The sequence below is a fragment of the Rhinolophus sinicus genome, chromosome 8 (assembly GCF_057876585.1).
Source record: "Rhinolophus sinicus isolate RSI-liver-muscle chromosome 8, RSI-T2T, whole genome shotgun sequence".
NCBI lineage: Eukaryota > Metazoa > Chordata > Mammalia > Chiroptera > Rhinolophidae > Rhinolophus > Rhinolophus sinicus.
In genome coordinates this window covers 214,811-237,909 of record NC_142508.1, presented here as the reverse complement: position 1 = coordinate 237,909, position 23,099 = coordinate 214,811, and the positions used below count along the sequence as shown (strand labels likewise).

At 44.2% G+C, this 23,099-nt stretch overlaps 1 protein-coding gene across 3 annotated transcripts in view; it reads right to left on the bottom strand.

Moving 5' to 3' along the window:
- Positions 1 to 161: 161 nt before the first annotated feature.
- The window catches only part of ESYT2 (extended synaptotagmin 2), a 64,121-nt gene continuing 41,183 nt past the window's right edge, over positions 162 to 23,099 (bottom strand). Inside the window, exons 14-24 of one of the 3 annotated variants that reach the window (XM_074315019.2) lie at positions 21,794 to 21,895; positions 18,301 to 18,363; positions 15,151 to 15,225; positions 14,198 to 14,284; positions 10,016 to 10,165; positions 8,260 to 8,645; positions 6,942 to 7,040; positions 5,358 to 5,489; positions 3,784 to 3,889; positions 2,941 to 2,990; positions 162 to 2,829 (exon numbers count right to left, since the gene is read on the bottom strand). In XM_074315019.2, coding sequence (XP_074171120.2) covers positions 2,784 to 2,829; positions 2,941 to 2,990; positions 3,784 to 3,889; positions 5,358 to 5,489; positions 6,942 to 7,040; positions 8,260 to 8,645; positions 10,016 to 10,165; positions 14,198 to 14,284; positions 15,151 to 15,225; positions 18,301 to 18,363; positions 21,794 to 21,895 — 1,296 coding nt within the window. In that variant the 3' untranslated portion in view covers positions 162 to 2,783. The remainder of the gene's footprint in view (positions 2,830 to 2,940; positions 2,991 to 3,783; positions 3,890 to 5,357; positions 5,490 to 6,941; positions 7,041 to 8,259; positions 8,646 to 10,015; positions 10,166 to 14,197; positions 14,285 to 15,150; positions 15,226 to 18,300; positions 18,364 to 21,793; positions 21,896 to 23,099) is intronic. The other 2 variants (XM_074315020.2, XM_074315021.2) reach the window with 2 other exon arrangements.

Here is a 23,099-nt window from a genome sequence, read left to right as displayed (position 1 = left end):
ACTGCCCCCCACCCCAATGCACAGCATGCCGCAAAGTGGACACAGCCCATGTCCCCAACAGACAAGTGGACGAATGAGATGGGATGGTATTTACTTTTCAGATTATCTGGTCCCATACTAGAATTCTAATTTCAAAAGACAAAGGAAAAACAATTCACAAGTGAGCTAACATAAAAGTTTATTGAATAAATAATACATGCACTGTCATATAAAATTAGCTGAACAAAAAGGACATTCTACAATAAAAACCCTCTGCAGTTTTCTACTTGCAGTGGGTGATCCAGCTAGAATTGGAGTCAAAGTAACAAACAAGCACAGTTTAAACGCACAGCTTTGCATTTGGCTTAGGTTCTTGAGAAAGAAGGGCTGAGCACTTGATGAAGAGTATCTGTAAAAGGAACTCTCCTGTATAGAACATTCTTTGCGGTAAATACAACTCCTAGGCTTCTTGTTTTCATCTGAGACTTTTATTTATACTTTGTATTTTAAGGCACAGAACAAGCAACCCACATGTACAAACTAACAATTCAAATTCATCCAAGTGAATTTCCCTGCACTGGTTTGGCTGAATGCTGAACAGCTCCAGTTCCCTTTCTCCAGATGAATTGGTCCTTAAGAAGTGGAGCTGAGCACAGAGAACTCAGAGGGCACCATCGTCAGGGCAGGGGAACTCTCGCCCTCGCCCTCAGAATGACAGCTGCCTGCCACAGCGGACAGAATCTCGCCTGGAGGTGCCTGCAAGGAACCAAACCCTGGCTTCCTTTCCGTCCCTCTGCCAGGGGCCTGGGAACCTGCAGCTCACAGGCTCAGTACCACTCATTGTAGTCACTTCGCCTACCTGCTGAAACAAAGCATCCCATCAATTAAAATACTCGAAAACGTGAAGCTCATGATTGTAAAAGTCAACAATTTAAGATGTTGGTAAAGATTATTTCACGCCAAATTGCAATGAGTGTTTCTTCTCAGTTACAGGTTATGCCTGACGCCCTCCAACAGGCCTAATTTGTGAAACATCTTCAATCAGACACCACAGGCAGGCACCTAGATTTTGTGAGTAGTTACCTGTCTTTCTCACGCTACTGAGATGGCCCAGCCAAGTGCTTTGTGTACACACACACCGCCGTGAATGTCCCCCTGCACGTTACACAGGAAACAGTCAGCGCAGACTGCTCTTTGTGATGACATGCAATGTGCTGTGAAGCTGCAGGGTCCACTATAAACATGCCCAGGGTTCAAAGCGTAAATGAAACAGAACGACAACCCGCTGGGAGCAGGAGTGCACAGAAGGAAGTCGCGTCCCTGCAGGCACTTGGGCACGTGTGGTCCATCACGTAAGCAGTCGAAGCCCATGCAAGCTTTCTGACAAGAGCTCCCATTGCCGCCAGTAAGCACTATTTCCCCAATGACTTGAGAATGTTCTTATGGCTCAGGAAGTCACCCTCACTGTCCAGCTTAAAGCACTTAAGGCTGTCTGCATGTGCGCACCCTTCACTTATGGCACACACAGCTCACCACACTGCCCTTCGACACTCTGAAGTGTAAAACATGCTTTTAATAATCTAAGAAGAAAAATATATTCCAGAATACAAACTGTGTAATAATATTCCAACAGTGAGGTCAGTCATGGCATGAAGTAAGGACACCCAGGAAATGGTGGTTTACAACCAACAGCCACTGTGCCGCCACCACGGGCCCCGAGGAGGCCTGTGCGTCAAGAGCTCTGGCAACCTGTCCTGCGTGTGATGCCACACAGACGAAGGCAGGAATCAGCTTTCGGTGTTTAGCACAGCTTCCTAACACTCACCCCGAGTTACCTCACAGTCATTAGTTATGGTGACAGTATCAGCCTCTCTTTCTTTACAGGCCGGGAGAACATGGGAAGTTAACAAGCTCACGATGGGCTATTTCATAACAGCCTAACTGCTAACATTGAACATCTGTCTGCACTGTATTTTAGGAAAAGTGTAGCTGGGTATCTGTGCACTATTTCATGAATAAGTTACAACAAGAAATTAAAAATAAACTTAAGACATTTCATTTTATGTAAGAGATTTCAGATTAGTACACTATGATTTATGAACCATGACAATTCCTTTAATATTTTACGCTACTCAGTGATGTAACACTTTTCCTTAGAAGCACTTCAACCAACTTCTCAATAACACATCTTTATATTTATGGAAGTGTTAAATCTTGAATATTTTCTTTCATTGGTAATGGGCAGAAATATACTAATATTTAATAATCTTTCACCTTTTCTTTTAAAAAGAAAGAGCACAAAATAAGCCATTGAGAACTTTTTCCTGCAAAGACAAAAAGATTATTTCTCATAAGAATTTAATAAGTTTTAAAAGAAAAAATATATATATTTCCTTAATCCATTTTCTTCTGAATTCAAACCAGCATGTAGAGATTATAAAAAATAGAGTCTATTTACATGGCATAGTGAGCCTCAGTGCTATACAAAGCAAGGCAATAATAAAGCATATACACAAATCTGCATCTAGTAGATACAACTGACATACAGATTAACAAAACACAATAATAACCAATGTCCTATTGTACACTCTAGTAACTGGCAAAGTACTAGAGGAAATCAAACATACAAAATTTAACAACAATATTGGCCAAATATGCCTAAAACGTCAACCAGTTTTATAAAACTAGGAAGGTATGTATAACCAATACATGAAAAGTAGAAAAATAGCATCGCTGTGTCCGTGGGAGGGTGCATCCCAGCACACAGGCTGGGCAGCCAAGGAGGGCTCCTCACGCACCCACGCCTACGTCACCATGTGCGGTCTCGTCCCGTCTTCCGTGAGGTCATACCTGGGAGCAAAGGAAGATGACGACAACACGCGGTCAGCTGTGGAAAGCGCTACTGAAAGAACATAGGGGGGATCTGCGTGTTGGTTTGTCGTGTGTGGCAGGGACACTCACCACTGTGTCCAGCCTTTGGCGAGTTCTTCAGAGGCCAGACCAACCAGCACCTGTGGGTGTGAAAGCGTTTGTAGAAGTGCGTGGAAGTAATTCCTGTGGACCTTTACCACCCCTTCCCATCTCCAGTCTTCTGTCCTAGCCTGGCAGTGTGGAAGTCTCCATTCCCGAGTCTCTCATTCTTCAATCTTTCTACCCGCGGGCCTCCCTATGAGCTACACGGTCCACCACATATATCCCAGCGGTCCTTCCTCTATCCAGCTGTCCTGAAATCAGGTGATTAGGAAGCATCCGTGGGCATGACTTATAGGGACACGGCTCGTGTGCCCTGATGGCACCAACAACGCAAGACTCCTCCTCCCTAACGTCTCTCCTATGGACACTACTAAATAATGTATCATCTTAGGCAAGAGTTAAATATGACTATGGACAAAGATGAGCAGAAATTCAGAGAAATAAAGCCAACGATTTGTTAGGGGAAAATCAGCTGGTTAGTCGACAAGGTGGAACCGTAGAACACCATCCCACTGGGTATACTTTCCTTGTGATCCTTGAAGAGTAATTTTTATTTAAAAATTAACTTTCTATCCAGCTGTAAGTTCACGGTATTAGTATGACTAACAGGCCAATGATATGACTATGTAAAACTATGCAAATCACTTCAGGTATCTTCAGCGTGTACTGCTGTTTCGCTGATGTCTTTCACGCCCACTACTTTATTAACATGCATTATCACAGCACTAGTCCCCCTTTCTACTTATGTAAGTTGGCCTAAAACAACGCACTTGGGGTTGAGGGTTGAATTTGTACCAAGTGTAGGAGCCCATCGAGGACCTTCTCACTTACTTTGCCGAGAAGCCCTTTGTCTTTGGACAGGAAGCCGCCACTGTTCTTCACGGCGACGTCCAGTGTTCTCCTCTGCACGTCTGGTAACGAAACACTAAAATCAAAGCTGCAAGAGAGAACAAGGCCTTCCTTAATATTGCTGCCATCTTGCTGCATTTAATTGTGACCGAAAAATGCCATTTCTGCTCCTGAGACCATTCCAAATGTTACGTCGTATGTTTGTTATAAAACTGAGTTCTCCTGCTAGATGTTTGGGTTTGGCATTTCATGAATATGCAAAACCCAATTATTTTTCATATTTTCTAAACATAAGAGAAGACTCTGGCATCCTAAACACGTGAAAAGCCTACTGCCGGGCTCCCTCACGTATGGGGCAAGGGTTCAGTGAACATATATGCCTGACTCTTTCTGGCCGTTAACCAGTGGGACGGTGGATGTTATGTGTGTCACAGTGAGGACATCCAGAATGGGTCACTCACCCACGCCTGAAGACTAGGGGAGAGTCACTTCAAAGCCTACATGAGTGAACTAAATAAAAGTACCCTGTGGCCTGGCTTCGTGGAAGGGAGGAGGTCTGCAACACCTTTTTCAATGGCTCAAGTCAGATGCCACCAACTGACGTGCCTTTGGGGGAGCAGGTCCTGGAAACCGGCTGGAGTGTGGCCGGCGTGCAGCAGGGTCTCTGGCAAGGCAGAGGCCTGAGTGCCTGAGGCCTCCAAGGCCAGGGCTGGGGTGTGGCCGGCTTGCTACTGGAGCTACAGCAGTTAGTGACCCAGACCTCATGACGGGTCTCCAAACTTAAATGCTGCAGCCAAGTAAGAACAGGACACATAAAGTGTGCCCACGCCAGGACTCGGTGCATGCCAGCCAGTCAGTAAACACAGGGTAACTGACCAGTATCCTTAAAGACGAAATGAAACTGAATTAGTAGATATTCACACCATTCAACTGAATTCTGCCTTAGAAGTCTGGCTTGTCAGCCACAGAGGACTCTGAAGTGGGTGGTGAATCTGCAGACCAGGGCTCTACGTGTGGCCTGGGCACCCTCTTGGGACGTCACCACCTCAGACCGGCCTCAGGAGCAGCTGGAGCCCCTACCAAGCCAGACCGCTGAGAGAGCTGCAAAAAGGTCCAACAATAATGCCGCTCTGGTCATTAATTTTTAAAACTGTTTTGAAAACTAGTTGTTTTCAGAAAAATGTCATCTTTTAAGATGTTATAGGTTCATTATTGTTATTTTTAAAAATACATGTATTTTAATATTCTAAGTTCTGATTTGTAACTCAGTAAATATCAACAGACATTAAGTCCCCAACTGACAGCTCTTCAGGGTCACCCACCCTTTTGTCTTTATTGCATCACTGGCCCTCCCCTGCCACGTGTACAACTCGTATCTGTCACGTGCAGCACTCCTACACGAAGTGCAGAATCCGCATCTTACCAAGGCCACACCTGCTAACTTGAACTTCCTCTCACTTTACTTCTTAAAGCGTGTGCAGCTTAAACGCTTCAGTCACTCGAAGGCACTGACCGGCCTACCTAACTCCAGTCTGCCTGCTGGGTCAAGTCCATACCTCTGATCAAACACAGGGTTCAGTGTTTTCTTGGACACGTGGGTTTTTCTCCTTCCTGACCTCCTCTTGTCTGGTAACAAATACATGCGGACATAGGGGTCAGAGCCGTCTTCAGAGAAGGCAATGAGATTTCTGGTAACACAAACCAGACAATAGCAGGCATCAGAATCTAGGAAACCGACAATTAGCATCACATTCAAATGTACTATAGCAGATCCTCAAGTAACATCGTTCTGTTACAATGTTGATGAGAAAAAATGGATTCCCGGCCAGGGCCATAGACTGTGTGGAGTGTGCACATTTCCCCCATGTCTTAGGGGTTTTCTCTGGGGACTCCGGTTCCCTCCCACATCCCAAAGAGGTCCAGGTGAGGTGAATGGCGTGTCTAAACTGTCCCAGCCTGGTGTGAGTGTGAGTGTGAGTGTGGGTGTAGGTGTGGGTGTGAGCGACCCTGCGAGGGAAGGGCGTCCTGTTCAGGGCTGGGTCCCACCTAGCGCCCTGAGCTGCAGGGAGAGGCCCCAGCCTCTGAGAGCCTGAACTGGAGTCAGAGGGTTGGAAGAGAATGATCTCACCTGTTTTTATTCGTCTTTCTTAAATGTATATAGAACTCACATTTATTTCGATGTTTAATATCAGAGGTGTTTTCAGTCTTTATTTAGCAGCTGGGTGACATTTTTGAGACCAGAAATATGCCACAGGAACTTAACTCGCGTTTATATCAATTAGATGCAACCACTTCAAAATAGTCACTGATGGACCTGAAAAATCTAGCTGGGGGTTGTTTGGTTAGAAGCCCCTAAAACAGTCTTCTGTCCCTTTATCCCCACAGAGACCACCTCAGGAGCAGGGACATACAAGCTGCTCAACACATGTGCACTGAACTGAACTCTACACTTATAGTTCTATTTGTAAATGTCACTAATTTTACTTTCCTGTGTTTCCAATGGCCTTTTCTAAGATCCAAATAATTACATAAACATATTTATATCACAACTACTGTGGAGACAGACAAATCACATAAGAGAAAAACAGCTCTACACCATCATCGAGCAAATACAGGTAGAAACCACACTGCCCTCCCAAGGCCACCAGTGCACAGGACACTGCACAAGTTAAGACGTCCTGACGTGGGGAACGGCGCACCACACCACTGGTGCCGACCCCAGTTGCTGCACGTTCTTGAAAGAGGACGGCCACACCCACCGTGATACCAGGAGCTTGGCCGGATCCTCTAAATTGATAGAAATTTTCTCCTGGAAATTTAATCCCCCAAAAACACTTCAATAAAAGAAAAACATGTTCATTACCGTGTTGCATGTACCACTGACCATCTAAATACCCAATACTAGGGAGGGTTACATAAACTACCCTTCACGGGGGTGTTGCAAAGCAACCAAAAGGGCAGGAATAGAAAATGTTTACGATGCAAAGCTAAGAACAAAAAAGGAATAAAAACTGAGTACCAGGATTACAGTACATCTAATTGCTTTGTTCTTCAAAAAGGAAACCAAGCAACCTGTGTGGGAAGCCAGAGCCGGTGTCCCCTGCCCTGTGGGACAGACACCCAGGGGCCATGCCGCTCACCTGCAGGCGTGCACGACGACCACCAGCTTGTTTCTCTGCGAGCTGTGCCGGACTGTCAGCTGGATCTGCCCCAGCGGGGACTGTCCCAGCGTCGTCCCACTAAGGAAGCAAAGCAGGAAGTCACAGCTCCCCTCGGATCCAACGAGGCCCCGAGTCACTGCTACAGCCACACGGTTAGGTCACGTTCACTCACGCAGACAACGAGGAGTCATATTACCCATGAACTCGAACACAAAGGAAACCTTGGAAGATTTCAATCAACCAGTCGAACTCATATTCCAGCTAGGGTTCAACGTAAGTCATTCAAAGCTGACAGCTTTCTCATTTAGGGCCCAAAGAAAGACGAGGCACATCAGTGCTGCGGTCTTTGGGCCGTAACTGCCACGTGCGTGCATCTTTTCTCAAAACCCCACACGACAGACATCTGATGAGACTGCAACACCTGCCTCGATTTCTCCCTCGAGGTTGAAGCACAGACTCCAACACAACTAACGACTGCCTGGCTCAGTGTCCCCCAAGACCAACTCGGCAGCTCCTCTTAGTTAGCTCCTGAGAAAAAGTGGTTTTCTTATTTAAAATTCTACTTCCTTTAGAACAAGAGAGAGGGAGGGACTGACGTCTTTGTTCTGCACGAGTGGATGTGACAAGTGTGAAGGAGACAAGTGGACTGAGTGTGGTCAGGGCTGCACACGTGTGCCTCCGGCCAGCCCCCACGGGCACACGCTTCACCTCCACCCCACTTCTGACCATTCACATGCCTCCTACAACAACAAACAGCAGGAAGTTTCTCAAAAGCAACTTTGCTCCTTCCACTAAGAGGAAAAGGTAACACGTAAAGCTGTGACAACCGCACACTGTTTCACCTCCTTATCTAAAGAACCCGGAGTGCAGCCATGAGTCATGGAGCGTAAGAAGTCAACACCAACACCCAGAGACGGACAAAGCGACCGGGGCCCAGGAATGGGTGTTGACCAAACATGAAGGGACAGGCCCCAGTCCTGCACAACAGACGCCAATCGCCACATACAGATCCAAGGTCAGCTCCACCCTCTGCCTTCCTGGTCTGAGGACGGGCACGCAGGAGCTTCCGAGACTCTCCTGTTCATGGGACCTGCTACCCATTGTGTTCTAGCCCTTAATTGAGGCAAACAGTAGGCCCTAGAAAACTGCAGGCTTGACTTTGAAAGTGATTCAGTGAGGGAAAGGGTGCTGTCTTCCCTCCCCACCCCGCCCGGGCTCTCGACTAACTGGGGACCGCAGCCACCCCACAGTCCGCAGATGTGGCCGCCTGCCAAGAACGCAGTCAGCGCCCACTCACTTCTCGAGTTGCCGCAGCCTCTGCCGGAGCTCCTGAGTGGCAATGGGCAGCGATATGTCCGAGGCAATGCTGGGGGTGGGCTCCTTGACGAACATGTGGCTGGGGGAGCAGGCGGCGCCCACCTGGAGGCTGGAGGCGCTTCTGCCCAGGTCTCGCGGCCCCGGAGGGCTGGCCTCCGCGGGCTGAGCTCTCTCCTCCATGCCAGGCTTATCACTGCCCCCAGCGACTGGTATGGACGGGGCTGTGTTGCTGTCACCAGCAACTGGTGATGCAGTCATCTGCGATCTGACAGATATTTTTCTCCCTTGTTTGGAAACAGAGGGTCGCTTTACTTGAGCAGAGTGTTGGTGGTCTGGAGACCGTTCTTGCTTTTCCAAGTGGAGTATCTAGAAGGTGGAAATAAACCCGAAATTAAAATCAGTGACACTGGTAATGACCTGATACAATTAACACTGTAGACATATTTATTTGCAAATATTTCTTTACAACTTGGCACTAAACATTAAAAACAATCTAGTCTATCTGTTCAGCTATCCTATTATTAAAGTACTACGATATTACAGAAAGTTTGAAAAAGGAAAGTTTAAGTAATCAACTGTGATGTATCACAGTTGTGATGTAAATGTCAGTTCTGTGTATTTTCAGCCTCTTCCATTTGCAGGCATTTCTGCACAGTTGTAGGTGATGTTATTGTTGGAAGAGCCTGAACTGCAGGCTGGTGGTCTCATCCCTCATCCTACACAGGTGGTCTCCCACCTTAGACTACACAGGAGTTCTCCACTAGCAACCCTGGGGAAGGATGAGAGTCAAAAACACCTCAGCCCAGCAAGATTACCCCAAATACCCAGCATTGGTGCAGGAGCAGCCCTCGTGCCCTCAGCTTGTGAGAGCACATGGATCATTCACTTTGTTAATATTTATTTTTAACATACACAATATTCCACTGAGCACAGTCTATACTCTGTAAACTCCTCATTCCGGGGTGACTGTGATGGCCGGAAGTTTCCCTCACTTTTACAAAATAAAGCTGCAGCCATCATCTTCATGTTCATGGCCTCCCCAAATTCTGCATTACTACAAAAAGTCCGATTTCCAGAAGAAGGGTCCCTGGTGCAAGGGGCTCTCTGACTCATGGACTGGAGACACTGCAGTCCTTTCTGGAAACACTGTGCACACCCAGCGTCCTGACAGGTTCAAGGAAACCATTTCCACTGCACCCTCTACACACCGTTTGCTTTAATTTTTTAAAAACGTTGGCTCTTCATTTTAGTTTGCATTTTTTAAATTAGTGAATTTGTTTGCCAGTTTTATTTTCAACATTTCCTTAAGTACTTATAAATGAATTATTGAAATTTTTTTTCTGTAATTTCTACCATCTTGTAGAGTTTTATTAAATTCTCTCTTCTGAATGACTTTAAAAGTTTAACCCTAGCAGAAAACTTTGGTGATCCACATAGCAATACTTTCTTGGCTGAAGGATAGAAAACCGGTTGGCTGGATTTGTGTGGAAGCAGAATGAGCACCCTGGGCCTGCTCAAGCAATGGAAAAACTGCTTCTGTTGCACGTCTGCATGGAAGCCTCAGCTATCTCCCCGTGAGCTCCCACAAGATGCAGGATAACCCATGCTTCCCCCACAAGTGCCTTCCTAACCGCGATCACCACCCACCCATGTGCCTGCCATCGCCCACCATGGGCAGTGCCTAAGAGCAGCACCACTCCCCTCCCCTCCTGTGTTTCCTGTGGGACAGACAGTACCCTGAGGGCAATCTTCATCTTCAGAGTGCTGTTTGGGCCTGAATTACTGAGCTGGAATCGCTGGTTCATGGTCATGTCATCAATGGTGAGCAGCTGACTGAGAGGGAGCTTCAGGCTCCCCAGGGAACACTGATGCTGTTCGTCTTTGACCTGCGACACACATGACAAAGCATACTGAGCTACGAAGGGACAGAAAACATAGAAAGGTCCAAAATCCAGCCTTTAAAAAACATACTTCAGCCATCTCCCCCTAAGTGGTGTTTCCATAAATGTTCAACACAGTAGAAAACCTCCTTCCGAAGACATGAAACATTGTAACGAGTCATGCTACAATGTATCCACGTCACATGTATTCGTCACTTCCTCATCACACAATTATGAGCACAAAAAAGAACATCATGTTATTATGACTCTGTTACCAGAACCCAATCTCCACAAACCTGAAGATTAGAAAGAAATGTCTTAAACCCTATGAAAATGGTGACAAGACACATCTGTAACACTGTGTCAAGTTTCTACCCATAACAGGTGTGCTGGAGAAAAAACATTTCTAAGTGTCTTTTAAGCCTTCCCTACTCAAAATCTGCACCGTTGTTTTAAAATTTTACAATATATCTGCTTTAAATGCATGGCAATTTCTGTCTCCTGAATAATAACCTCCGGTGTTACCTCTCTGTAACAGGTATTATTCCTGTTAGATTAATACAAAATAGTTTAACCAAATAGAGTAAGAACTTTAGCAGTCTCAGGAGCTGTAAGCAAATGGTCAAAGAAGCTAACTACACATGAAAACCTGGAAGCTTGATTGCTAATTTCTTTTTAAACTGTAATCCAAAAGGATTTTTAGAAGAAGTAACTATGGTCATGTTTACTGAACTTTGAAACTTATTTTTTAAATTCAAGACCCGGTAACTACAAGTTATTTTATGAAGAAAACATTTGCTAAACAAATATGAAAATTAGCTGGACAGACATATTGTATGAAATGGAATGTAAAATACAAAAGCACAAGCACAGAATAATGGCAAGCCTGGCGTGCTTGACGGTGATCCGCTGGCTCAGCCTCCACAGCAGGACACCCCTTCTCGGACCTCAGGGTATCACAGGCTGAGGAGGAAAGTCAGAGTTGTATAAGCGAAACAGAAAATGGAAACAGAAAACGGAGGCCTTGCACAACTCAAAGACTGAATGTTGGCCAGGAGGCCGGCAGAAAAGAAACATGGGAACTAGAATCGTAGACTGGTAAGGTGAGTAGGGCCGCCACTGGGGTGGCCCCGGGAGCTGTGTGACCCACTTGGAATAGTGCTGTGCTCTGAGCTAGGAGAACGTGAGAGGAGGACAGAACATACCACCACTGGAGGGACAGGCAGGTGTACATCAAAGACGCGCCCTCTAACTCCTCCCAGTGTGTAATTTACATGCAGCGTATATTTTAAAACACACAAACAGAGGACTTCTGCTTCTGACCATGATGGAGTAAAAGGAACTGAATTTATCATCCCACCTCAACTTACAGAGCAGATAAGAGATTTAGACTGGACAACACAAGACCTGGGCACAGGAGCTTGCTGAGACTGGGGAAAGTGAAGTGAGCCCGACAGCTGACCAGCTCACTGCCCGCACCCCACACAATGGCCAGCCACAGTGCAAGTACGAGGATCCCAGACAGAGGCCCACGTTCCCCTTCGCTAAGGACACTGGGTGAAAAACTCAGGGAGCAGGAGAGAGGCGAGAACAGCAGAGAGGAGAGAGCCCCAAAGAGAGAGCTGGAGGCCCCCGAGGGTCCCCTGTGTCTTCAGCTGATGAGCCCGTGTGAGGGAGCAAAGCACGCGAAGACCTGTGCCCAGGAGGAGCAGGGGGACCACTCCCAGAGCACAAAGGGCCGCGGAGAGAGAGGAGAAAGCATGTAACACATGGAGCATCACACTGGGCTGCACGGCCTCGTGTGACCGCACGGCAATCAGGGTGGCTAACAAAGGTTAAATCAAGCCTCGAAAAGCTCAAAGGGTTTCTAAGTAACTTACCTCCCAAATGAGAACAAAGCTCCAAAAGATTAAAGGAGCACAAAAGCCCAGCACTAATAATGTAAAATTTACAATGGGAAATTACCAGGCAACCAAAGAAGCAGGAATATATGACCCATAAGGAGGGTGAAAATCGCTCGTAGGAACAGAGCCAGCAGTGACACAGATGACAGAAGCAGTAACAAGGCACTACAAGCTATCTCACATACATGACAAGCACACGAGAGGGTAAAGACACGGAAGGTAAAGAGATCCAAACTCAGCTAAACAGATGAAAAATACGTCTGAGATGAAAATACACAGGATGGGTTTGACGGTAGATTAGACACGAAGTGGGGAAATATTTGAGGGAGTAATGATCAAAAATTTTACAAACTCAAGAGCAGCAGACTTATCAGAAACAAAGCAAGATGGAAGAAAGTGGAAGAAAAAAAACATGTTCTCCAAAAATGTTGTATCTTGTGAAAATATCTTCCACAAGACAAACGGAGGTGAGGCAGACTTCTGAGATGCCCAGAAGCTGAGAGTCCAGCACCCGCAGCCCAGCCCCACAGGAACTGTTGAAAGGGACCTGTGGGCGAAGGCAGATGGCAGCCCTGGGACGGGATCCCATGAGGCCACGACGGATAATGGGAGGGGAGACACAAGGCTAGACAGGAGACACTGATTCCTCATGTCTTCCAAAGCTCTTTAAAACAGAATTGTTTAAAGCAAAAATAATAAAATATGCTGGGCAGAGGGAACGGAAGCATGTCACGGAGGTCTTGTACCCCTGCGACCTGGTTTCCCGCTTAAGGAGAGCAGTGGGAGGAGTAGACGGTACCAAAGACCCAGCTGTCACCACCACCAACTCAGAATAGACAAAGAGATACGTCAATTATAAAAAATGCTTAATTCATCCAGAAGAAGTCAGATTAGAAAAAGAGAGAGAACAAGGAATAAATGTGGAAAGTAGTATGGTGACAGATTTAAACCCAACCACATCAATAAAACATTAACTATAAATGACCTAAATGTCAAAATTAAAAGATTCCTCAGATTGGATAAAAAAGCAATATTAAACTGTAGGTATGCTGTCTATAAGAAGTCAACTTTAAATATAAATTCACAGATAGATGAAAAACAAAAGGGTGGGAAAAACAAACCATGCGAACTCAATAGAAAGAACGACGGGATGGCTACATTAATATCAGTGCATTTCAGAGCAGAGTGTCACTTAAATGTAACTGTGTAAGGGGATCGTTACAGGGATAAAGGGAGCCAGTCAGCAGGGGGGCTAGCACAATTCTACACAGACTTTTGGAAAAATGAGGAGAAAACACCCCCTAGCTCATCCTGCGAGGCCAGCATCACCCAGACACAAAAATTCTAGATCAGTGTCCATCGAGACCCAGCCACAAAAATTCTTAACAAAATTTTAGTAAATTAAATAGAATATATAAGAAGGACACTACAGTACGACCAAGTGGAGCTTATCCCCAAATAAAGGTTTTCTTAACATTAAATATTGAAACCCAAATAAATGTTTGCAAGGTTAACACTGGAAATCAACAATGTATTTCAACATATTTACAAACTTAGAAAGGAAAACCAGGTGATCATCTCAACAGCTGTAGAAAAGCCTTTGATAGAATTCCACATCCATTCATGACATAACTCTCAGCAAACCAGGAGTTGGAGAAGAAGGAAATGTCCTGAAACACAGGCTTACTGGTGAAGCACTACAGCTTCCCCTTAAGATCGGCCTTGTGTGGAGGGCCGGGCACCAAGACAAGAAAAGGAAGGAAGGGGCACTGAGGCTGGAAACACAGAAGCAGGTGCCATTATTAGCAGAGAACATGATCGCCTGTGCAGAAGACAATCCTGAAGTAGCCACAAAAAAGCTACTGGAACTAATAAGCCAGTTTAGCAGGAATGTACCATATGATGCTAATGTACAAAAGTCAAGTGTATTTCTGGATACTAGTAACAATCAATCAAAGTTTAAAAGTAGAAAAAACAAAAACGTTTACAGTATCTAAGGGCACGAAATACTTAGGGCTAAGTTTGACAAAGATGCACTCATGGTGACGGCCGCATAAATTGTACACTAAATACGTATGGGTCATTGTATGTTGATTCCATTTCAATAAATCTATTAAAAACGCAAATAAAATACCTCGACTTCAAGGTCCTGGCGCTTGGGGTTGTGAATGAAGAAAGTGAAGTGTTCCTCCCACACAGGTTCGTTGGTTTTGTACCGAATCTGAAAGAAATATCCCAATATCAGCTCTGTGATATTTCCCGTATTTAACCATTTACTGTGTTTGGAAGCTTAGGATGACTTTAAATTCTAAGACATACATTTACTACACAAGTACTATTATGTGTTAATTGTGGGAAATGTTCAAAAGACAAAGTCCAAGGCTTTGAGTGTGCCATGAAGACTGCTATGAAACCCCAGTGTGTGTCATCTCAGTGACGGAGGCCCCGGTGTGTGTCATCCCAGTGACGGAGGCCCTGGTGTGTGTCATCTCAGTTTCGGAGGCCCCAATGTGTGTCATCCCAGTGATGGAGGCCCTGGTGACAGAGGCCCCGGTGACGGAGGCCCCAGTGACGGAGGTTCCCTCTGCTTGCTTGGGCCCTTCTCTGTACCTCCCCGGGGCTACCCAGTGCTGCATTCAGGAGGCTTCTCCCACAGACGGTGAACAATTAAAAGTGAACAGTGGCCTGTAACTGTAAATAATTACTGAAATGTCTTCTCTCACATGAGGAAAGTAGGGCGCATTACAGCAACAGCCCTCTCTCAATTCTTAAACCAAACTGTATTTGTTCAATGTTAAGCACTATTGGTTATCTTTTAAATGAAATTTGTCCCATGTCATCTACCCATGAAATCAAGCAAAAGTATATTCCTATTATTTTTAATGTTATTTAAAAAAAAAAAAACACGAACAATGTTTGTTACCAAACTAAGTAGCTGGTTATCTGTGAAATGACTGATTTGAGAAAACGAAAGATATGGAAATCAATGGTCTTGACACCTGCACCAACACCCGCCGGACGTCCCCACCTGACTGGCGAGATTGAGAGTGACGTACCAGGAAATGGGTCAGCATGGCAGCACCTTACCTTGCTCTCCTGGGCCTTGTGACCAACTGACATCTGCACAAGAGGGTTTGGGTTGCTGTTTATTTTCTTCCCTGACTATCCAAAAACAAACACAAAAACAAAAAACAGACAAAATAAACATTCACATCCTGAAATGAGCTTGCTAAAAATGAAATTATTGGTTTATATTAAGTTTTTTCTGTTGACTTCTGATACATCAGTGAACCAACTACTAAGCACCCCCAAACCCATAATTGCATCTACCATGAAATAAATTAGGAAAACTTGTATTTGCACAAAGTTTTAAATGTTAATGTTTTTTATTTCTAAAGCAAGCTACTTTGGAAAAATGAAATCCTCTGAATATCTTTAATGTTAACTTTAGCTCTGAAAATTTATTTTACTAGGATAGCAAAATAGATAAAGTGCAATGAAAGGTAACAGAAAAACACAGAAAAACACGAGCAAGGACAAAAGTAAAAGAGTATGTAATTCATAATAGCCCTCTGGTTGGAATAATAAAAATACTACTAAGTGTCAGAGACATGTTTCTATGTTTTTAAGTTAGCATTTTCTGTTCAAGCATGTAGCTATCAGGTATCTTGCTGACCAGCTGCCAAGTAATTTTGACTGGAAGAATAAATGTCGATCCAGAATCACATTAAATTTTTTAGCAGATATAAATGTAACAAGAAAAGATGGTAAGAAGCATACTTTAGCACAGACAACTGATAGGAGAAAACATAGTAAAACACAACATATTCATATTTGGGATATGAGGTTTATTTATAACTTAGCCCCACGGAAGATGCAGTTAAATATCTGTGTTAGTGGAAAATAATTAAAAGGTCACAATTTTTTTCCAGTTAAAGAATTTTAAGAGTCAATCTTCAACACTGCGGCAATGACAGAATAAACATCAAATTCATGATTATTAGAGTAAAATACTGCTAGCCCAAACCTACTGCGGTAATCTATTTTCTGGTTCATCTTTTGGATGGGAATGAATTCTGCAAAATGAAATAAATACTGTTAAAAAAAAATCCAAGGCTATAGACTGTGACAGAGAATACTAACTTTGCCCTAAGTCCATTTTCTCCTTCTTTAACATTAGAACCCTGGAGCTTTAGCTGAGCACAAGTCTGCTGTAAAGATTCTATTTTTGAACCTCCCTTGCAGTTAGGTGTGGCCTTGTGAGTCTGGCCTGAAAAGGAGGGGTGTTCCCTCCCTCACAGTGCCCCCCTTTGGGCTAGAGGTATTGAACCCGGCAGAGCCCCACGCCAAAATCTGATGGAGGAAGTAAACTTCTGTCTTTGGAAGCTAGTTACTTTTGAGTCTTTAATTCAGAAGCTGAGTGTATTTCTTAACTAATGTACTTATTTCATCTCCAAAAAGTAGCCATTCATTCCTGGAGACTTACTGTATTTATCAATGTAAGACACACTTTCCATTTCTAACGGCTCTGAAAACAACGAAACTCACAATTCCTGACTTTATATATCTGCTTTTGGGGAGACTGCAGTAGTAAGATAATTGCCACTTCCTTAACCCACTTTTTTTGCTTATATTTTCCTTTTGTGTATGCATGTGAGTGACAGGAAAAAAATCTACGTTTGTCTTAAGTCTAAAAATACTTTCAGTAAGTATAAAATAAACACTATCAAACCTTAACTGGCACGTTTTCTTTCTTTCTTTGTGGTATGTAAAATAATGGTATATCTTAAAACAGATGATGTTTTAGATTCTATGAAATAAGGTTAAAGCACTTTTATTTTTTTTAACCACAATGCCACGTTCAAAATGCATCAGTCCGCACAGGTCAGAGATACAGGTATAATGAAAACAGGAGCTTAACTCTTACTGCCCAGAATTTACATCTCAGCTCCTTACCACTTTGAGACCTACACATTTCATCTAGCTGAACCTCAGTTTTCATGTCTATGAAATGGGCATGATACCACCTCCAGAAGCTAGTTGTGAGGCTTAAATGAGATAATGTAACAACAATTAAAATAAACATTATCGTGGCTGCACTGAGCACTTTACATGTATGATCTTATTTAATTTACTTAGTACTCCAGGAAAAAAGATACTCTCAGATACTCTCAGTTCCATTCTAGAATAACAGAGAAGATTAAATGATGAGTGGCCATGCTGAGACTCAAACCCAGACAGTCTGCTTTCACAGCCTTCGTTCAGATATCACAGAAATGGGGAGGAAAGACTGTTGGTGTAATTCCTTCCAGTGTTTTAGTGGGAACAGTCATTTCAACTACAGCACTAACTTACTCCTGGGGAAGAGTTCCTATGAGCCCACACCTCATGTCCTCGGTAAAGGGGGCCAGAAGGGCTTAGGAAATATTACACCAAAGCAGGCTGTGCTACTCTTCCTCACTTTTGAAATTTTTTTTTCCTCACTTTTGAAATTTAACTTTTCCTTCTAGATGAAACTGATTACAAACCATTCCTGATTCCTTTCAATGGAATTTTTAAAAAATAATTACATTTAAACCCTCCCCTCCAATATTTAAGTCTGAAATGTTCAAAGAAATCGAAAAAAAAAAAAAAATAAATAAAACACTGTGAGTCACAGAAAACTTCTAACAAGTTAGCCAGAGAATACATGTTCATGGTGTTTTAGGGAGTGGAGCTTAGTTTTCAATATACCTCATTTAATGAAATTTAAAGCTTCTTGAAAGATCTGACAACCAAACCAAGCAGCACCAAGAGCTCTGAAGTCACCACGTCAGAGACGGCCTCACTCAGCATATTGGAAGAGGTGATGTTTGAATGGCAGCCACATGGCACACCTGTCAATCATAATCTGAACACTGCTCAAGATTTTAAATAGAACTTCTAGTTTGCCAGTTTCACAAATTTGTCAATCCAACTAAAATATAGATGATTTAAAACCATCTTAGATATTGCTGCCTAACGCCAACAGGACAGATGCCTAATTTATCACATTGGTACTTTATAACATTTATCTTCAAAGTTGACTAAAATCCTTCTAACTACTAAGTCGTGGGTAACAAAAGTAGGCTCTCTCCACCTAGACTGTTAATGACTAATTAGCATGGGAGGTAGGTAATTTGTCCATAAACCCATGAGGAGTCAGGCATCATCTCTTTCAATATGACTTAATTTTCGAAGGGAAAAGTATTAGTTTACCTTTAGGGCTTTCTGAACTGCAGACTTCTTCAAGACGTCAGGGTTAAATTCTAATGGGTTACTCTTTCAAGTCAGAAGAAAATGAATATACCAAGGGTTAATAAAACATGCAATGAGGAGTTTATGTAAGGTTAATGACACGAAAATTTATGTGAACAAACAAAAAAACCTTTAAACGAAAACCACTAAGAATTACACACACAAAATAAACAGTAAAAATCATTTGTAAAATTCTTTTTTATGCTCAAGTTTTCACCTTAGAATGAACCTTTGATCTATAAATATCGAAACACATTTTCTTATCTTCTGTGATTACTATTCCTTCCCCCGCCCCCCTTATGTTTGGGATCCAAAAAATCCAATAGAGACACTTTAAGAAAGGGTTCTATTTATTATCCTTTGCTTCAACAAACCCCTAAAATATCAACTATAATTAAGCTAAAGTACCAAGAATGGGCCACGGGTGCCCCAATTCCTCTCAAGCCAAATTATATCTTAAAATATCAGGTGCTACTTTTCTTCCTTCTGAAATTTACTTTCTTCATGCAAAACCACAGCAGAGATGGGGCCTTCTCTACTTCTTCCCCAATTCTTTTCTAAGTATGTAATGTAGAGGCTGATTACAGCATCCCAAGAGTTTCTCCTGGCTTTAAAGTTCTATTATTATGGGTTTTCTGTCCTACTTTCATTGAATTTGTAAACTCATTACTTTCTTGCTCTCAAAAGGGTAAGACTGAGTTGTTTTGCAAGCTCCTTCAAAGACTAACATGTGAAATTAAAGATTTTATCATCTTAGTTGTAATTAACTTCAAACGACACGACTGAATTTTATGATTAGTTTTCTATGAACAGCAGGTTTTATAATGAAGACAGACAGACAACTAGCCTCCCGCCTTCCACGACTGTGGCAGGGGGCAGGACGAGGAGACCAAGCACGTGGCCCAAGGCCCTAAAGCCAGACTCAGCCCAGCCTGCTGGTGAAGCAGCCTGCACAGGTCTCGAACGCGGGGCCCACAGGGTTCACGGAGGGGAGCCTCGACAGGTGAGGTGGGGAGCCACTGCCCTGAGGTGTGAGGACAGACAGAACCCTTCTGAAGCTCTCTGGATAAACGACACCTGTACTAAATGCACGTGTTGCCCTGATGTGTATCAGGTAAAGCAAAGCCAGGAGCGAGGCCGTGGGTGGGGTGGGGGAGCAGGGCAGCTGTGTGAGGTCATGGAAGGTGCACAGCTGGGGGTGAGACAGACAGAGCCATCCAGGTGCCATTCGGCAGGGCACAGCGTGAGGCCACGCACTCCAAACGGAGGCAGCAACAGCCACCTGTGCTTCTTAATGAGAAAGCACTAGCATGACCACTGCCTAGGGCCTCCGTATCACATAGCCAGCACCGTCATGTATGGACGCTGGGGTAACCGCCACCCAGCGTACATCAACTCCACCTACAGCACCAGAAACTTAATAACGTGATCAATTCACTGTGTACTAGGATGAAGCAGACAGGATGGGTCAAGAATGTGGACTCCGGGTCACACGTTGAGTTCAAATCCCAGCTCTGCCACTTACTAGCTGTGACCTTGGGTCTCTCATGTTTCGTGGGTCTCCTTCCCTTCTCTGAGAAGTGGTCACGGTGGCCTGAGACTAACTGAGCTGTTGCAGAACCCGTGGGAAGGGCACAGCACCTAAGCTACCCCGTAAGCCGGCGGAGTAGAGCCGGCGCCAGAAGTCAGACAGCACCCTCGCGTTCCCCTGAAATTCCCACCTTGGACTATGCCAAAAGGAGGACAGTGAGGTGGGAGTCCACATTGTAAAGAGGACATTTCTAGTTTGGGGTGAAGTCCTTTGTGCTAAGACTTTCAGATGAGTATCACTGGTGGTAATGCACTTATGCGGTTGAGCATTAAGAGTGTTTGGTAGAAGGTCGGACAGCAATGGGCTGGCAGCATCAAAACCTTTACCAGAAATAGTGAAGGGCTCAGGCTTTCAGTAAGCACTGATCTGACTTCATACTGAAAAGCAATGGGTTAAAAAACCAAGGTGTTCAAATTTACTTTATGGGAGACTTTGTGGATGCCAGTTTTTGCATCATGGGGCAGAGTGTGTGATTTTCGTAACTAGGGAGGAAGATAGTTTCCAAAACCGAGCTATGTTGTAGCAAAGTATTACAGAGCCATTACAAGAGCCTGACACAAGGTCAGAAGAATTTCCTTTCAGAGCAGCAGTTACAGGATGGAGAGAAGCAGCCTAGCAAGGCTGCTGGCGACAGACTGACCCTTTATTCAGCGTACACACTGTCACTTATAGCAGCTAACAATACAACTTTCCTCTAAGAAACACTGAAATAGAAAATCATTTCAGTGCAAAGTGATAGAAAACAAATGCCGATACGCTTGCACAGGTGTGGGGGAGAGGGTGAGGGAAGAGACACACTGTTCACAGTCGCTGTGACTCTGAACAGCGCACCCAACCCTTCAGGGTCTTGATTTTCCTCATCTGTAAACTGGGACAAAATACCTGTTCTTCCAGTTTTGCCCCCTGCCCCGCAAAGTAAAGCTAAACTGAGAATGCGTCTGGAAGCAGAAACGAGAACTCCTCGGAAACACATAGCCCTATCACGACCAGGTTCAAGGGCTTCAGAACCTCTCCTGTGACTGAATTTAATCAGCATTCAGTCTTGAAAGGGTGACTCTCTAAACTACTGACTAAGCCATGGGCGGCTTCCTCATCACCAAAGCAAGTAAAAGTAACTGTCTGCTAAAAGCACCGAGAACACTGCCAGGAGTCAAGGTGCCAGAGCAAGACCCCAGGGAGACAGACACAATGAGATCCAAACCAGCTTCCCGGACAGGTTACAAGCACCCGATTGCCCACTCCAGGAAATTCTTTAAGTTCCTTTAAAGACGCTCAATCACAAACTCCACCATCTTTTTCTCCCTTAGGGACTCTGGTTAAACAGTGATGGTGGTCAAGTTTTCAGGGGACGAGGTAAATGTCTGTCCCCATGGGCACAGCTGGGACTTTAAAGAAAGCCAAGTCCAGACAGTTCTGTGTTTGGTTAGAAGGAGGAAGTAGATTTAACGAAGTCTTTTGAAAGCTTGCAAAGAAATATTTACATCTCACATTGAGATGAACACAACAAAATCAACTGAATCATTATGGCTTCATTTTCTTCCTCACAAGAATTTTCATTTCTATTTTTTGGTGGGCGAGTCGCAGTTTAGGAATCTAAGGCTTCTTGATGACTCACCAGGTTTGTTCATCTCATCATCAGATGTCATCACCAGTGTTAGTTACAGCACTGTCACATTTTACAAAACAAACACAAAACACACACACACACAGACACACACACACACACACACACACAACTAAAATCATGCAAGAAAATTAAAAAGCATGCCACGCCACTCCACCACTGATAGATGGTTAGAAGTTCCAGTCCACATTCTAGCAGTCTCCATTAAAACAAAAGGAAGAAAACACGGGAGAACTCACAAATAGTGTTCTATAGACTGAGGAAGTATTTTCACAAAACACTAGTCCCGACGCTCGCCTCTCTTTTAAGTAGCCACACCCAAAGTTTCCCTCGTAGATACTCTTAGGAAAGTGGAAATGGGAGGAGAAAGCACAGAATGATGGACTGTGGTCATGAGCACAGAAGAAGCACTAATCACAAGAGTGCAGAGGGCAGCCAAGGAACCCCCGAAACACGGAGAGCCGCTGGCAGCCGCCCCCGTTTACTATAAATGCCAAACAGGCAGCGGTTTGGCAGAGACCCTTTGCCTCTGACAGCCAAGCAGCCTTCTGCCCAAAGTGCCCCTTTAACAGAAGGTTAACAAAGTCATCTTTTTTTTCTCACGTGATGTTTCTCAAATTTCAATTTAATCTGATAAAAGAGTTCTGAAGAGAGGCCTAGGGCCTTCTTGCCAATTCCCCAATACTATTCTCTGTTTCCTAAAATATACAGCAGATTCACTTCAGTCAGGCATTATAAGGCTTGATAACAGCCATGACTGTGGTTAGAAATAAAACGTTCGACCACACAGGAACTGCTATGAACCGTTAAATAATAAGGAAACAACTTTCCCCAGATTGAGTTTATAACAGATGAAGCCACAGACTTCAGATTGGAAGGCTGGCCAAAAGGTTAAGGCAATACTGTAAGAGAAATTAAGAACTGAGAAGTTACAATCAGTCAAGAAACCTTTATGGAAAGAGTCAGTTACAGGTGACCCTTGAACGACAGGTGCAGAAGTGGACCCGCATGGTTCATGCTTGTGTCGCTTGGGTCAGCTGTGTTTTCGATCCCAGGTTGGGAACCCTTGTATGTGGAGGGTGACGTCAGTTACACGCGGATTTTTGACTTCGGGTTAGCACCCCTGGCCCGCACGTCGTTCAAGGGTCAACTGTATATACAATTACATACAAAGAGTTCAATTACATGTTCCCAGTATGAAAAAAATAGATGATCAATCAGATTTTAAATAAACTTTAAATAAAGCGTACCAACACCCAAAGTACGTTTACTCTGCTTTTGAGCAGAGCCCAACTATCGCACAACTTTAAACCCGTGAAAGGTGCTGAATGAAACGAGGGCATGCGTTTCTGAGATAAAGGAGATGGCCTGACCATGGTGCCCCCGATGAGCCAGGACTGGAGTCCCATGAGGCACTGAGGTGCAGGGCCAAGGACTGAGTGACATGCTCTGCTCTGTCTCCACAGGAGCAGAGGACACAGGGAGACATGGACAAATGCACTTGATGAGTGAGCATTTACTGTAACCCTGGGAGGAAAGCACCCT